We start from the raw sequence: 17142 nt of genomic DNA on the forward strand, positions 1-17142 counted from the left end.
CAATAAAAACACACTTAAGAGCTCTAGGATCAAATTTGTCCATGTGATATTTAAAAGTATGAAGAAAAGACACACACCCAAACACTTTAAGAGAAAGAAATGAAGACCAAATTTTGGAAAGTGAGAAGAGAGACATTGAAAAGGACTGAGATGATTTAGCACTCTTAAAGGAACCCAATTGATTAAATATGCTACAGTCAGCAATGCTTCACCTCAAAAGGATTTAGGAACAGAATGCTGATGCAAAGCGAGCTTTAGTCACATTAAGAAGATGTCTCATCTTTTTCTCAACAACTCTATTTTGGTGTGGAGTATCCATACAGGAAGATTCATAGATAATCCCCTTCTACTAAAAAAACTGATTTAAGTGGTGATTAAAATAATTTCTTGCATTATTAGTTATAAACTTTTTAATAGAGATCCCATATTGAGTGAGGATCATCCTATGAAATAAAGGTAGGATGTCACTGATGCCTACCTTATACTTTACTAAGTACACCCAAGTTATTTGTGTGCAATTATCAACAAATGAGATAAACCATTTAGCCCCATAATAATTGGAAACTTTAGAAGACCCCCACACATCAGAGTGTACTAAGAAGAAATGAAATGATAAGAGTTTATTACTAACAACATAAGGCAACCGATGATGTTTAGATAATTCACACACATCACAATGGAAATTAGCAACATCTAAACCTTAAAACATATTAGGAAACATGGTATTTAATAAATAAAAAGGTGGATGTCCTAATCTAAGGTGCTAGAGCTAGACATCAGTTTTAGTAGAGGTAGGTTGAGAAGACCAAGCTAGAATAAGCTAATCTCTTGCAAGTGACTCATAAGTTCTTTGTATGTAATACAATCATTTTATGCCTTAGCTACACCAATCATCTTCCTGTGGCCAGATCTAAAATACATGAGTATGAGAAAAAGATCACACGACAATTAAGATCTTGAGTGAGTTTATGAACTAAAGTAGATTGGCAGAGAGACTAGGCACATGAAACACATGTTGGATAGGAGGAGAAGGGTTCAATCACATATTTCCTTGCCCGACTATATGAACTGTATGGCCATTAGCTATTGTAATTTTTCTAGAGCTGGTTACTGGTTTATAAGTTTTAAATACACTTAAGTTAGGGGTTATGTGATCAGTAGCTCTAGAATCCAATATCATAGCTAATTCCTAACAGTCTGAGACAATAGAGAATTTAGAATTAAAACACATACCTACTAAATCCACATCTCATTCGTAGCAGTGTGTGAGGCAATAGAAAATTCAGAATTATGAAAACACATACCTACTAGATCCACACCTTATTCCTAGTAGTGTGTGAGACAATAGAGAATTCAGAATTAAAACACATACCTACTTGGACTAGATAGCATGATTATCTTTGAAAGAGTCTTTAAGAAGGATTTCAGCTTACTAATTTCCTTTGCATTTAATTCTCTCAGATCATGGAAAACAATAGAATTGGCTTTCTCAGCTGGTTTATTCGGTTCTTTAGTTGTGAGAAACACCTTTGCTTGACTCTTAAAAGACTGTAGGTTCTTAAAACCTCCCATTTTGTTCAACGCAACCTCTTTGATGCGAACCCCATATACTAATATGGCACCCACAAATCAAATCGGAACAAAACCCCAAGAAATATTAAAATAGATTTATAAAAGATAGAAAGAAAAAATCTTAACCTGATGATTTTTGGAGAATCACGAATCAAAGGTATAAACGCCACTCCCAAGAACAAGATGAGAAGGTGGAAGATAAGTCAGATTTGATCGCCACAAGCGTTAACTTGATAAGATCTGAAAGTTCTTCAAAATGAACAAGAGAAAAGCTCTCAAATTTGCCTTCAAAATTATATCATTCTTTACATGCAGATATAGCCTTTTATAGGAAAATATAATTCTAAACCTAATCTTAAACTAAATCCTAAATCTAATGGGTTTTAGTAAGCTCAATCCAAATAAAAGTAGAAATAACAAAAGTAACCCAATCTAACTACAAATTAGAATAATAAAACTAGAGCCCAAAACATGTAACCCATAAGTGCTTATTAGGCCCGTAATAATTTAGGCCCAAAACATGTTAATAATGTGGCCTTCTATGTTTTGGACCAAATGCTTTTACTCTTATTGTATTTGGAATTGAATAATGTTTATAATATTTTGGCCCAACTGCTTTTGTGATTCCTTCAAGCTATCCAATCCAAATTGCTTATGACTCTTAGCGCAAGCCTCATTGATTAGCCCATTTAAAAATTCTTTTATCCTTTTAGCTCTAGCCCTTGTCATTGGTCCACCATGGATGTACAATGGATCATTGGTGTTGCCTTGTCGTCTTCTTGATTGCTACCTTGATCTCATCACTCTTTTCCATGCAATTTAAAACATGTTTCTTTCGTGTGTTTTGGCTTCTTGTAGTAAGAACACCATAAACTCATTGTTTTGCTTAGAGGAAGACATCGTTCTACCTTGTAGTGATTTTGTCCATGAACCCTGTACTCTGTTAGACACCACAGTGGACACTTCCAGATTATGATCATTAAATATAGTTGTCTTCTTGTACTCCTCAATGCATATTATAAAATATACCTTATTTAAAGATGACATTTTTTTTCCTACTAAGGATCTGTGCTCTTACTTAATCAAACTCAGGATTAAGCCCAACCAAGAATTCTACTATTCTATCTCTTTCTAGCATAGATGTTAGGATAATAACATCTTCACTACACACCATCTTAATGCCTTGATAATGGTCTAATTCAAGCCAAAAACCATTCATTCGATTGTAGTAATTAGTCACAGACAAGGATCCTTGTTTTGTGTTACTGATTTTTATTTTTATTTCATAGACAACTGATACATCTTGCACCTTAGAATAAATTTTCTTAATTATCTCCCAAATGTCCTTAGTTGTAGATAAAAACATATAGTTTTTGCTTATCTCTGATAGGATCGAACTCCAAACCCATGACATTAGCATCAAGTCTTCTACATCCCAAACCACAAACGTCGATCTGAGGCTTTAGATGCTGGGCCAATGAGGTGAGCAATCTTCCCTCAACCCTTTAGAAAAGTTCTCATCGCTAAGACAATTGAAGGTAATTCTCACCATCTAGTTGGTATGAATGGTGCATTCCTAGTAGTCAGTTGGTTGTTCGATTGGCTTTGCTTCTCTCGTTGAGATGAGAGAAGCCATTTTAGAGATTTTAGACATTGTGTGGGATTAAGGTAAAATAGTGAAGGGAAAACAAAAAATAATCGTGGCAATGAAGATTCACAACTAATGATTCGAGAGAATAGACTCTGATACCATATAGAAATTAGGTCAAAAGATGTAAGAAGAGCCAAGAATTATATTACTCTCGTTATCTTGAATTGGATATTACACTCTCTATTAATAAGAAAGAAGAATACAACATAAGAAAGCTACACAGTAAAAAAAATATGTTGTACACTATACAAAGAAATCAAAGATATAAAAATAAGAATAGGAAATATTTAAATCTGAAAAACTGCTTTCTAAATACTAGAGATATAATCTGTACTAATTTAATAAGATTAAGCCAAGAAATCATCATCCAATTCTCCCATAATCTAGTGAATCAACAGGTAATTAAAGGATGTCTCTTTGACAATTAGGTCTCATGGATGCGATCCTAAGCTACCCCCATGGTATCAATGTTCTTTATTTTTGAAGCATACTGTACCTCTTTTTGTTTTTATATCTTATCCTAACATTACATCATTTATTATTACATTAAACCTCTTTACTTTTATGTCACACATTTTAAATATCGATATCCAAGAAAAAATAGGACCACAGTGCCTCATTATCTGGCAATAGAGAGACGAGATAGTGAGTCTATGTCAGTTCCTACGAAAAATATACTCAAAATATGCTATTATGCTAGAGAAAAAAAAGAAATCTTTCCACAAAATGAGCATCCAGTGAGACATGCCTTTCTATTTCAATAGAACTTTATATACATCACATCAAATCAACACTAGCTAGTTGGACATGGTCACGGTCGCGGTCATGATCATGGCATTAGTTAGAATATTAAAGATGAGATCATATAGGGGAATCTTAGCCTCATGGCTGCAGTCAATTGTTGAGTATTTCAACCCAATATGATTTAAATTAAGAAACAAGTTGTGGTTATTACATTTGGAGTATTTGAACGAAATTATTGGGAGAGTTTTACATAAAATCTTATATTTATTTATCTTTTAAGTTCTACTTAAATCTTTTATGGTCTAAAATTTTTACAAATATTTCCGGTAATTTTTATTGTTGGTATTATGAGTGTCTTGTTTCGAAATTCAATCACGGGATCTATACATATCAAAAATAAAAATTTAATGAGTGAGTGGAGTTATTAAAAAAATATAAAAATACCAAAAATAAACTTTTGAGTGGGCCTCTGTCCCTAAAATTATATTGGGCTAGAGAAGAATTTACCCTTCAATTAAGACTCATCACTACTTATTAAGGTTGGTTGGGGTAGTTCCAAGATATAAGTTGAATGACAAAAGAACGAGAGATATGTTGGTGTAGTTCGGTGGATCGTGAGTTCGATTCTTCTCTTATGCAAAGATTAAATATCTAACCTGTGATTTACTTATTTCTATATAACCGAGAACACGAGCATAAGAGACTGTAGACAATCATTTCAAAGTTGATTGGGATAGATAGGCCTTGACGTGATATTAAAAATTTAAATTTAAAATGATAACTGTGGGGGGATGATATAATTTTGATCTAAATTGATTCTAAATGAAATTTGAGTGAATAAATTTAAGCGGTGTGTGTGTGTGTGTGTGTTAGCACTTATAAACTTGGAAGAAATTTGGGGGATGGAGTTTAGGGTACTGCAAAATTAGTAGAAATGTAAAAGATTTGGATGGGGAGGGAAAAATTGTGGTTTCATTAGCAAAAGGATTAATTGAGTTTTGTAGATCAACATATCTCTGCATATAATCTATAAACATCTATGGCTTTTGGTAAAGATAATGAAATGACATAATCCAAAAAGGGCCCATTGGCAGTACGCAAAGGCGTTTACTTTCGGGGCATGGTGACGACATGCTCTCCTTTCAATCGCGATACTGCCATCACTTCCATTCAATTCCCAGTCTCCCTTTTCTTTTCCTCCAAACAGGCCTTGTTTGTTTAGCTCTTCACATTTTCCCGGAATTTTTCTTGGGATTCGATGGAACTCGATTCCGCCCAGAGCTCGATTTGGGTATTCGACTATGGCTTAGTGGAGGACATTTCCGCCGTGCCGGGCGGAGACTTCGGGCTGCCGCCACTGGGTACCGCCTGCTTCAGCTGGCAGCCGGAGGCCCTCAACCGTTGCTCTAACTTAAGGTGGGTAGTAAGAAAAATTACAGAATAGACTAGTTTGAATTGGATTATTAGTTTCTTTGCTCATCCAAGGAAGAAGATTAAAAAAAAAAAAAAAATCACCCTTATAGTTCTTAACAGTTGCAGCTCATTGAGCTTGTGAGATTCAAAGTTTGTTATTTGGTTGGTATCGGCCTGTTTTAATGGTTTTGATTGTTATGTTCTGGATTTTTGGTTTAATCCGATAGGTATAACTACTGGTTCTTGAGTTGATCTGAGCCATATTTTTAGTTCTTCTCGTGGTTGCTTAATAAGTAATAACTCACACTGGACTGATACAATTATTTTGTTATTATGTTGTATCATTCTCCTCATGGCTGGAATAAGTGCACATCTGTATTTTGAAAAACCATATCATGCCAATTTTTTTTTTATCCCTTCTGGCAGTTTTGTTAGCAAGTTAGTGCCTACTGTCTGGTAGTTTCCCATAGTAAAAGTTATTGCTATCCCCATCTATCACCATTAGGGTGGTAATCCCAGTGTTATGAGAGTTGAGGTGCTTGGGAAAAGGTCTTTTGTGCTTGTTCCCTTTTAAGTTGCCTCTCTCAACCCTTAAGGGCTTAGTTGGCTTAGTTGTCACGACTGTGAGGTTATCCTGGGGTTTAAGAGTAAAGGGGCTAATAACGCCCCTACTGGTTTAATAGTAAAAGGGCTAATAATGCCCCTACTGAAGCCTACTAGGGGTCGCCTTCAATCTCATGGATGACATCTGGATGCAGCAAGAGTTAATGTGGGCATAGTCTCACAAGCCTAACCTAATGGGTGGGGCGAGGGATTGACGCCGCTCTTTTGGATATAGGCATTCCCTTGGAATCCAGACTTCCCCCCTTTTGCCTAGCCAAAAACAAATATCGCTATCTAAATAATGTTTTTATGTTATAAAAGGAAAAGGTTCTACAGGAAGAGGCTGCAGAAAATACGATAATAATTTTCGATTAACTAATAGAGGATCTAAGAGCTTGTTAGGCTTAAATGAGTTTAACATGATCTCATCTTTCGTTTTGACTGATGTAGCTCTAGGAGTACATGGAATGATGTGATTGATGCTTTGGGCAAAGTCAAGTCTACTGAGTAGCCGTAACCCATAATCCTTTTTTTGTTGTGATGTAGTCCTATTGTTTACAGGCTAAATATATATTTTTGCTCTTGTACTTGTACTTTTTTTTCATGTGATCGCCTAAACTTTTGGTTGTTTCAATTACACCCTTGAACTATATATTTTTGGGTTAATTGCACACCTCAATTAGAAAGTACAACACACCCTAAAATACCCAAGTTATCCCTCACGCATATGCAAACCGACCACCATCTCCGCCACAACTTCTTCCTTCAATGGCCAGGGACGAGGCAAGGGCAGGTGCAAAGGTTGTTGTCAATGATGGTGGAAGGTGGAAGGCGAAGGCGTCGTTGTCAATGGTGGTGGAAGGTGCATTGTCGGTCGAGGAAGGCGGAAGGTTAAGAGGCAAAGGCTTCGGCAGTGGCGGAAGGTTGTCTTTTGTCTAGGGAAGGCGGAAGGTGAAGAGGTGAAATCGTCTGTCAACCGTTGTTAGTCAAGGAAGGTGGAAGGTGAAAAGGTAAAGTCATTTGTCGAGGAAGGCAGAAAGCGAAGAGGCAAATTCATCTGTCAACCGTCGTTGACCTTCCGCTACCGCCAACACCTTCGCCTCTTCGCCTTCCACCACCATCAACGCCTTTGCCTTTCGCCATCGCCGATGATAACCTCTATGCCTTCCCTTGCCTCATCACCGGCCACTGAAGGAAGAAGTTGTGGCAGAGATAGTGGTCAGTTTGCATGCGTGTGAGGGCTAACTTGGGTAATTTAGTGCGTGTGTGTTGCACTCTCTAACTGAGGTGTGCAATTAACTAAAAATGTATGGTTTGGGGGCGTAATCGAAGCTACTAAAAGTTTAGGTGGCCATATGAAAAAAAACATAAAAGTACAAGGGCAAAAATATGTATTTGTCCATTGTTTACTAGATGGCATCAAGTATTGGTTCTCCTAATTGGACAATTGGAAATTCAACGAAGAAATAAATTTGGCAGGTGGTCTATAGAAGTTTTTGAAGCATGTAATGGACATCTAGTTGGACCAGTTGAATTCAAAGGGTTAGTTTCCAACTTAAGAACTTTTGTTTTTGATTCTTCATATATAGAGTGGCACTAGTTTGGTACAAATGCTATAATTTTCATACATTTCTAGTTCCAAAGTATTATCCTACTGTTGTCCCATGTAACAAATCGATTTAGGCTCATAAGAAATGACGTCAGTTAACCAATTCTGCAACATCATATGTTACTTTTTACATTTTCATTTTCCATTTTCTTTTTTGGTATTAAATAGATACTTGGCCAATGTGACACTTTCAAATTCAGCATAAGCTACTGTTCCTTTTGCTGGGCCACAACTCCACAAACAAAGGTTGAAGTAAGATCTCTGAATTCTAGATGTACATACTTAGAGATGTTAACTAAAACTGGGATTTTGTTTTTGTCTCATATAGTTAAATTTCTTGTCTGTCCCAGTCTATAAGATATTTCCTAGGTTTCCTAGCTTTTATTCACTCCATGGTAAGGTCCCATCCATTGTCAATCAAAAAATTCTTGCTTGAATGTTTATAAAGAAAGGTTTCATTTTAGCCACATCCTTTCTTATCCTTCCTCATCTTTTATTTTGTTAATTTGATTCTATGAAGAAAGTTTCCAAGATGTTCTACGATTGAAGGAACTTATAACAATAAGAAGAAGCATATTGTAAATAGTTCCATCTAAGCAAGTAATTGGCATCGAGGTTGGGAGTCCTGGGTGTAGGTTCTTCCCTACATTTAGCTATTACTTGAGCATAGATTAAACAGTGCAAACATGTCAAGCCTGTCCAAGTTGTTGGATCTTTCTATTCTTGGTTAGAAATAATGTGGTATGAATCTTTTCTAGGTTTTAAGGGACGTTATATGGCTAAAACAGCACCGAGAAAGAAGCCTTGATCTAAGTAACTACAAAACATCCTTACAGATGATTGTTTCTGTTTAGTATTTTGTTGAGGAAAAAATGAATGTTATAGCTTGCTAATTTGGTTATTAATGTCATTTGTTTGTTCTTTGTCATCTGATGATGATTGGTAGGTTCCTAACTTCTACTGTTTTTGCCTTCATATGCTAGAGCATGAGCCAATCAATCTACTTGGTTTCTAGCTTAGATAGTGTTATCACTACACTAGCCTTGATCCCAAAAATTATGCCATTGTGCCCAAATGCATTCCCATTCCTTGCTTGTATGGGGTGCAGCATATTATTCTCATGTGGTTGATTCTTTCCTTCTATTATTTCGATTTTAGAATTTCTGCCTGCTGGGAAATGTATGGTTTTCTTTTTAGTTTTTCGCTTTTTATGTTTTGAGGTTCTTTGCTTGTAGTGCGGAAATTGACAGCTGTTTTGCAGACTCAGAAAGCCCGAAGGAAACTGGCTCAAGGAAACGGTGAAAATCTGTTCTATTATTTCTCTTCTATCTGTTAGCAGTGAAATTTCACTAGCATTTTATGCTAACACCTATTTGTTTTTAGTGATTTATGTCCAGCATTTTGTCTATCTAATTGTGTATCTACTTTCAAGTGCTTTTGTAATATTGTGACTACAAGAGTGCTTTATGTGTGTTTTTTTCTTTAATTTCCTCAAGGAATACCCCTTTGTCATTAATTTTGTCAGGTCGGTTAACTGTTGGCCTGTTCTTCCTATGTGAACACCAACTGGGATCAAAGAAACTAGCAGACTGATCACTAAATAGATACAATACCTATTACAATCATAAGCAAGATCAAATTTATTGTCCTCAATGAACTCTAGGCATGTCAACCTTTAGATAGAAGAAAATTGAATGCAGGATTTATGCAGAGGGAAGTAGTAATCCTCCAGAGACTATAGGCCCTATGGTGCAACCCCACTTTTGTTAAGTGCACCAGCCAGATCAATGTGATACTATATGGACTTGAGACTTCATCTTTATAACTTGATGCATTTAATGATAACATTAACAAACTATCATGTCCTCTTCAATTTGGAAGGTTAATTGCTTTCAATCATGGTTTTGATTGTCATGATTACCCAAAATTGCGGTATTGTTGGTCATCTTGCCTAAGTGATCTTGAATGCTGGGGCTTTCTTAAACAGGGAATTATTCCTTTTGTTGGGGGGGGGGGGGGGGCGTCGGGGGGTGATGTTTGAAGGTAAAATATACATCAATAAGAACGCATTTAAATGTGTTTCTGCTGCACTAAGCATTAGTTGTAAAATGGAATTAAAAAAAAAAAAACACAATCCTAGGAGGGCCGAATCTTGTAGAATCACAATGGAGAAAGAAGCAACAGGCTAATATATGGAATCCTCAAGAAACTGTTACAACAGGAAGAAGAATTCAAAAGAACGTCCTCCCTCAATCATTGAAGAAAAGGGAAATAAGAGTGATTGTCATCAACTATATATGGAATCCTCTGCACCTTCAAAAGATTTATTACTCATCTTGCACTGCAAATTCCATGCCACAATAACAGGGTGACTGTAGGAGCATGAGCTGACTACAATTCAGGCGTGGAACCACACACGAGGTTCCCCTGTAAGCCAGGCATAAATTATTGTAAAAATCTCAAAAAATACTCCAGATTTCATGAGCAATGTGGCAATGAATAACAGATCGATGATAAAAGAATGTCCCCACAATCAATACACATAAAGGTCCGTGCATTAGATTTCCTCTTTCTCAGATTGTACCATTGTGGGTAGTAAGAATAGCTCCCAAAGCATCAGTGCAGATAAAAAGGAGTCTTTGAGGAGGCCTTAGTTCCAATGAAGCTCTTCCCTTCAAATATTATCATAACATTATCATACTGGGAATGTTCCCCTACTTGATGGACAATGCATCTACCTATACTCCCTTTTCTGCACACGTCAAACTACGGAACATTTTCTTTAAAAGGATAAGAGATATAAATCATAGGAAAACTGTTTTGGATTTGAATTTGAGGTTGAATTCATTGGTTAACAATAGTTTCTAAGGTCTTTAGTTTTTTGTTGTCACTCAATTTTACTGCTCTGTCCTTCCTTCTTGTTTCAATTAACAAGTTTTACTCTCTCTCTCTCTCTCTCTCTCTCTCTCTCTCTCATATTATATTCTTTCATGCAGGTTAAGGTCTGAATCATGCTCTGCATCTGGCTCCAAAGCATGTCGGGAGAAATTGCGAAGAGATAAGCTGAATGAGAGGCATGCTATTATTTTTTCTTCATTCACATTGTTTTCTATTCATTACTTCTCACATTGCAATCTGGCACAATATCAAGGTTCCTGGAATTAAGTTCTGTTCTGGACCCTGGAAGGCCACCAAAAGCCGACAAGGGTGCCATTCTGAGTGATGCTGTTAGAATTGTGACTCAGCTAAGAAGTGAAGCACAGAAACTAAAGGAGTCAAATGAGGATTTGCAAGAGAAAATCAAAGAGCTGAAGGTGTGTTTTAGCGAAAATTATATTTGTTACAGGGACGAACTCCCATCTGGAAATCCTTGGATTCTTGGCATCTCATATTTGTTTTCCTGAGTCTGGCTAGAGGTCTTATTTATGAAAGAAACTGGATCAGATATGTGTTTTCTCTCTCTTTTTCTGCAGGCTGAGAAGAACGAGCTTCGCGATGAGAAGCAGAAGTTAAAGGCAGATAAGGAGAAGCTCGAGCAGCAAGTCAAATCAGTGAGTGCACTGCCAGGCTTCCTGCCTCATCCCTCTGCTATACCAGCTACATTTGGCGCCGAGGGCCAAGCTGCTAACAAGTTAATGCCTTTCATCGGTTACCCTGGTGTTGCCATGTGGCAGTTCATACCACCTGCTGTGCGCGATACATCTCAGGATCACGTACTCGGCCACCTGTTGCTTAAACTGGAGAATCTGAAGGTTTGGCTGTATTTCTCCACCCGGAGATTGCCCCTTTCTTTCTATTCTCCAACTGCTCTGGACCATTTGATGTTGGTTTCTCGAAGTAGGGAAATCCTGATTTGCTGGACAATTCATGTGTAGAAACTGATTACCTCATGTTTCTGCTGATTGCATGTAAATACAATAAGTGAATACTGTGGTTCTCTTTTGTTGCCATGCACTTGAACAAACAAATCATGTGCATGATCTCGTCAATTTATCTTGAATTTCGACTGTTTTGAAGAAGCATATGCTTGAATGACATGAGTTAAGAGTTATTGTGCCTAATTATTACACAGTTACAATTGTTAGAATGGATTTTAACTCTATATTTTTCCTTCTTCCTTCTTAGCATTTTTTGGGACTTCTGATATTGTAAAGCTTTATTAAGATTCTATATATTGGGCATTAAGGTTTTCTTAATACTCTCCCTTTGACAACCCTTTTATGGTTCAAGAAATTTTATTGGATAATATATTAGTATTTCAAATATTTTTACTATATAAAGGGTTTTCTCAGTGCACAAGACTCTTTACTTTACAAGGGTTGGAAGATAGTTGTTTTTATACATAATGTTATTCTTTGCAAGGGGCTACTTCAATAATTTGAATTCATACTCTTGAATCACAAAAAAGCAACTGTATTGTTACTAGTTAAGGCTCTCTGCTAGGTATTTATTGATTTTTTTATTTAGTCTGAATGAAAGAAAACAAGCTAAATAGGTTTGAGGATTTGCAAATAAATGGTAATGGGTAAAGAGATCAAGCATTATTTACTTTGTTCATCTCTATTATCTTTTGTCATAGTTTATCCTTTAACAAAGTAAATAATGCTTGTGCTTTATATTGTTTACATGGTTTTACCTTTATTGTATTTATAGATAATTTTGGTCAAGGAGAGAAGATAAAATGCCTCTTAAATTTTGTTTCCTCCCTTTTTACCCAATGCATGTTTCTTTTCTTTTCCCCTGCTTTTTTGTTCTTGCCTTTTCTTCTATTGGTGAACCATATCTTTTCTCAACCTGATGCATATTTTTGTCCTTTCTTCTTTCTATTTATGGTCTTGCCAAAGATATTGCTATGGATAGACAAAGAGATATAGAATTCATGTAACCAACTCTACTTAGTTGAATTAAGTTTTGAGATTAGAAGTGAATAATTTGACAATCAAATTGAATTAACCGAACTTTTTATATAACATAATCAAAATGAACCAAAATTTTAAAAATTCAATTTAATTGAAGTAACCGATATAACCAAATAGGAATTTCAAACATTTTGGGTACAAGAAATTTTATACATTTTATAGAGATCAATCAATTTTGCAAATAACCTATAATTTAGTGATATTTTTGTAAAATAATAATATGTTTTGGTCATTTCGGTTTATGCGGTTAATAACTGAAATATATTGGTATAATTGAACCAAAAATTGAAAATAATTTTTTTTGGGTATATTAAACTCAATCGAAACAAAATTAACCAAAACTAATCAGTTTTGACCTGAAAATTTGGTTTTAATGGAATGATGCTCGTAGGGATTATTTGTTGTTATCACTGGCAAAATCAAAACTCACTAGTTCACGGGTTACAGTTAAGATCTAGGTTTTGACTGACTAACATAGACCTGCTGGTCAGAACCCAAATCTGGCCAATGGTTAGGCGAGCTTGAATCCTGATCCAGCTGAAACCAGGATATATCTAGGTTGCCCTTCTTCTTCTTCTTCTTCTTCTTCTGTATCTGACTAACCGGTTGAATTCAAGTACCATCTTCTGTATCTGACTGACAGGTTGAATTCAAGTACCAAATCTAAATCCAGGTTTAGTCAGTGGGAAAGAGCCAGACGATGTAACATTGCTTAAATGACTTCAATTCACACATCATTGGTACAAGAACCAAACGATGAAGTGGTACTTGCAAAATACTTTTAGGAAATTACACAATCAAATCTCAGTATGTGCCAAAAGTACTCCCATTTGATTGAGCGGTAGACTGATGCCAGTTGCCTTCAAACTGTGGCTCTCGCAACATGCAATTACATGTTTTATTATGGTTATATATATGCCAATGAATTCTATCTCCAATATTTATTTTCTCCAAGGTGGAGAATCAGATGAAAAACACAAATGAAATTTGACCCCTCACCTCACCCTTCTCATTCCCTTCCGCGACAACCCCTTCTCTAGTCCTATCAAACACTCAAAGGGCCAATAGGATCGCCATGGAGAAACAGAATCCCAATGCCCAGCCAACTAGAGTGTTGGCTTTGGGAGCCGATGAGAAGGAAGGCGGCGGTGCTGAGCCATTTGGAGAAGGAGAGCTTGTTGGAGGCTCTGCAGAAGGAACGTTCGGTGATGATGCTGGAATACTGGTTGGTGACATGGATGGTGCTGGAGGAGACGTTGTAGGAGCGGACTTTGGTGGGTTCACTGGCGGTGGTGAAGAAACAGGGGCGACCGGGGAAGCAGGTGCTGGGGAAGCTGGTGGTGGAGTCGAAGGAGTTGCTTCTGGTGGAGGAGTAGCCGGTGGTGGAGTCGAAGGAGTTGCTTCTGGTGGAGGAGTAGCCGCCGGTGGTGGTGCTGAAGCCGCAGCTAGTGTGTTGATCTCGACTTTCATTCCTAGGTCACAATGCCCTGGTACTCCACAGATGAAGTATCTCTTCCCCAGAGAAGCGAGGCCGATCACCGTGTTACCCCCAGTATATCTCTGAATCGGATTGCTAGCTTGGCAGGGGCCGTAGTCTGCCTCCTTAACTTCAACCACGTCGTGGTTCGACGTGTACTTGAAAACTACAATCCAAGACCATCCAACGCTCAGTATCAGCAATCTTTGTGCCAACAGAACTATTTCAAGCAAGTGTATATAGTTATGTGAACTAGTCATTTCAGTATTCTGGTTTCTATCTGATATTTTTATTGATAAATAAAAACATAAAAAATGATTTCGATTTTCTTACTCAAATTGTCTCCGACATGGAATGTATGTGATGATGCCCATGCTTGCAGGTTAGTGCTGAGGTCCCAGCCGCCACTGGGTGCTCCAACAGTGTAATCGGCTGCCATGGCTATGTTGACAAGCACGGCTGCAGCAGCCAAACTCAGTAAAGCTCTCAGCATTTCCATTTGGGAACCAACTCAGAACTTAAAGGGCAGAAACAGCTCCAATTCCCAGTAAGTTTCAGAGAAAATTTATGTTCATTGCTTATGAGTTATTAATTGGATTCAATTTATAGAGACAGAATGACATAGGCTTAGCACATGCTAGTTTCAGAACAAAGATGATATAACTAGTTATATCTGAACTTCTCTGTTTATTTTTTTTCAGTTTAATATTCTTATTTTCTGGCATATTGCTTGGCCAGTTGCAAGTTGAGGAAGAGAAGTTCATGCTCCATCTTGACCTGGCTCAAATACATGTTAGTTGACTCAGTGATTTTAGAATTTTTATTGTATAACGAGCATGCCAAGTGGTGGAGCATATATAATTTGAACTTCGATGATGCCCAACTCGACATTGAATAAACATTCTTTTCTATTATTCTCACATCCTGTGAAGCCACTTGGCTTTATTCAACCCTGTTCCTATCTTTTCCATCCAAACAACTCATATTCATACTCATACACACCAGGGAAATAATATTTCAAAAAATTGCATGATGATTACTGTTTTTATTTTTCATTTTTGTGATTGGAAGATCTCGAGTTCTAAGCTGTAGAAACTTCTTTGCAAAAAAACAAGTGGGTTGAAGACTACATATAGAGATGGTTCTCCTCCACCTTTGCAGAGCAAGGAGTTTCGTGCACTAGAAGTGATCAAACATTTGTATATAAATTTATGATGCAGATACATGTGTATATAAATTGGTTTATGGCATGCATGTGAGGTGGGGGAGAGATGACTTTGCCAACACGGCTTGACCTAATCAATATAACAACTCACCATTTGTTAGATCTGAATCAACCAAATGGATTGATTACCTGGGAAGCTGCCAGAAGATTATGCACCAACTGGCAATTCCATGGTTGGGTTAGGGCTAGAAAAGATCAAACTAAACCTTTCAGCCAACTTCTTTGATCTGCAATTGTAGGCTATGAGAGCGTGAGTCTTGGTTTACCATCTTCCATGCCTTGACAATTACGAGTTTTGAGCCCTGGAAATCATCCACAGCTCTCATAAAGCGCGGAGATTTGGGCGCCCATGACGCCCGCCCCATTTGTATGATGCTGATCTCTGAACCCAACATCATATGATATCACTGTAGACCATATAACATAGCCATGGATATGTAGTATAGCACAGCCGGGGAAGTACTATTTCTGGAGTAAGCCTTAACGGGTGAATAAGGGGAAGTACAATTATAAATGTACTACCAATTTGGTTATTTGCACGTACCATATTGGAATGTATTGTACCACTATATTTTTATTAATTTTTAGACCTTGATATTTGGTCCAAATGGATGGAAAGGGTGAGCCCAGAGGTGAATTTTCAATTTCGTCTTTGCTTGCTTTAAACTCATTAAAGCAAGTAGGAATTTCATCCTCTTGGGTCACCATTTTGGTTCATTCTATCGTGTCAAAAATTATTATCCTTTATATTTTCAAGAAAAGGAAATTTCGAATAGTTAGGGACAAATCATGCTACTTGTTAACTTATAAGGGGTTAACACAGTGGTTATATAAGATATTCAGATAAATTATTGCTAAATAATAGTTACCCATGAATGATATAGCAAGCGGTTAGTGAAACAATCATTGTATTCAACTTGAATTTGAACCTGAACCTTTTAAGTTTCAATGCTAAGGTATTGCCTAAAAACAAACATTAGAGTTTGATTATTTAAATTATGTGATATACTCGGTCTCCACACAAGTGGCATGTGTCTACCCATTAGGGCACACTCATCCTTGCATCTCTATTTAGGTTGTGTTTGGCTTCATATACCCATTTGGGCCAAATCGAGCCTTGCTTAGCTACCTAGTCCAAGTTTAACCCATGCTCAAGGGTCTTATCATTGATCTAGGGGCAAACAAGTCCAGCTTAGAATTTAACTCATCTGATTGAGCTAGGGCTTTTTATTTATTTATTTTTTATAATTAAGAGATAAGCTCAATTAGAATGAGAGTTCCCTCCTTGAAAGTCTAGCGATCAAGACTAATCCTAATAAACTTTGGGATAAACCCTTCTTTAAAAACTTAGGGAGGCGGTCTTCAAGAATAAGCCAAATCTCTTCCAATTTATTTAAGATTACTATTACTAAATGATATCTAATAAAATAGCGAATTCTAAGCATAAGATTATCGTTAAAATATTAAAATCACTTCTTTGAGATAAACATTCTCAGTTACAACCTATGAATATATTATTCCTTTTTTTCTCTTACTTATAGTATGACTTAGACATTAAGATGCTGTTTGGCTCATCGATTTTTTTCATAACTTTTAAGCTATTTAGCTTTCAAGTTAAAAGTTAGAAGTATTTAAGTTGATAATGTATTTGGATAAATATACTTTTAAGTTATCAATTAATATTTATGTGTATGGTTTGAAAAAATGGATAAGCTATTAAAACTTGACAAAAAGACCAAAATAGACATAATGTTGAATGATGTAAAATTTTATTATTAAATATGAACAAATTATACATAATTATTAAAAATATATATTATTTGTGTTATATATATACATATATATATATATACACTGCATGCAGCGAGAAGAACAGTGATGGAGCGAGAATGAGACGACCCACAAGGCGACGACAACAGCGGATCTGGA

At 36.5% G+C, this 17142-nt stretch overlaps 2 protein-coding genes across 4 annotated transcripts; one reads left to right on the forward strand and one right to left on the reverse strand.

The window, feature by feature from the left end:
• The first annotated feature begins 5077 nt into the window (after positions 1-5077).
• LOC127792596 (transcription factor ILR3-like) lies at positions 5078-11653 on the forward strand. 3 transcript variants are annotated; one of them, XM_052323149.1, is made up of 6 exons: positions 5078-5383; positions 7463-7525; positions 8828-8890; positions 10589-10666; positions 10744-10906; positions 11066-11653. In XM_052323149.1, the coding sequence occupies exons 1-6, from the start codon at positions 5226-5228 to the stop codon at positions 11465-11467; spliced, it is 927 nt and encodes a 308-aa protein (XP_052179109.1). In that variant the 5' UTR covers positions 5078-5225; the 3' UTR covers positions 11468-11653. The 3 variants fall into 3 exon arrangements, with proteins under 3 accessions (XP_052179109.1, XP_052179111.1, XP_052179112.1); XM_052323151.1 differs by lacking the exon at positions 7463-7525 and having other exon boundaries at positions 5084-5383; XM_052323152.1 differs by lacking the exons at positions 7463-7525; positions 8828-8890 and having other exon boundaries at positions 5086-5383.
• A 1254-nt stretch (positions 11654-12907) lies between these two features.
• LOC127792234 (classical arabinogalactan protein 9-like) lies at positions 12908-14641 on the reverse strand. Its single transcript, XM_052322679.1, has 2 exons — positions 14322-14641; positions 12908-14154 (listed from the first exon to the last, which is right to left on the reverse strand). Exons 1-2 carry the CDS (start codon positions 14485-14487, stop codon positions 13565-13567), a joined length of 756 nt encoding a protein of 251 aa, XP_052178639.1. The 5' UTR covers positions 14488-14641; the 3' UTR covers positions 12908-13564.
• Between the last annotated feature and the right edge of the window lie 2501 nt (positions 14642-17142).

This window comes from Diospyros lotus, chromosome 15 (genome assembly GCF_014633365.1).
Source record: "Diospyros lotus cultivar Yz01 chromosome 15, ASM1463336v1, whole genome shotgun sequence".
Classification (NCBI taxonomy): Eukaryota; Viridiplantae; Streptophyta; class Magnoliopsida; order Ericales; family Ebenaceae; genus Diospyros; species Diospyros lotus.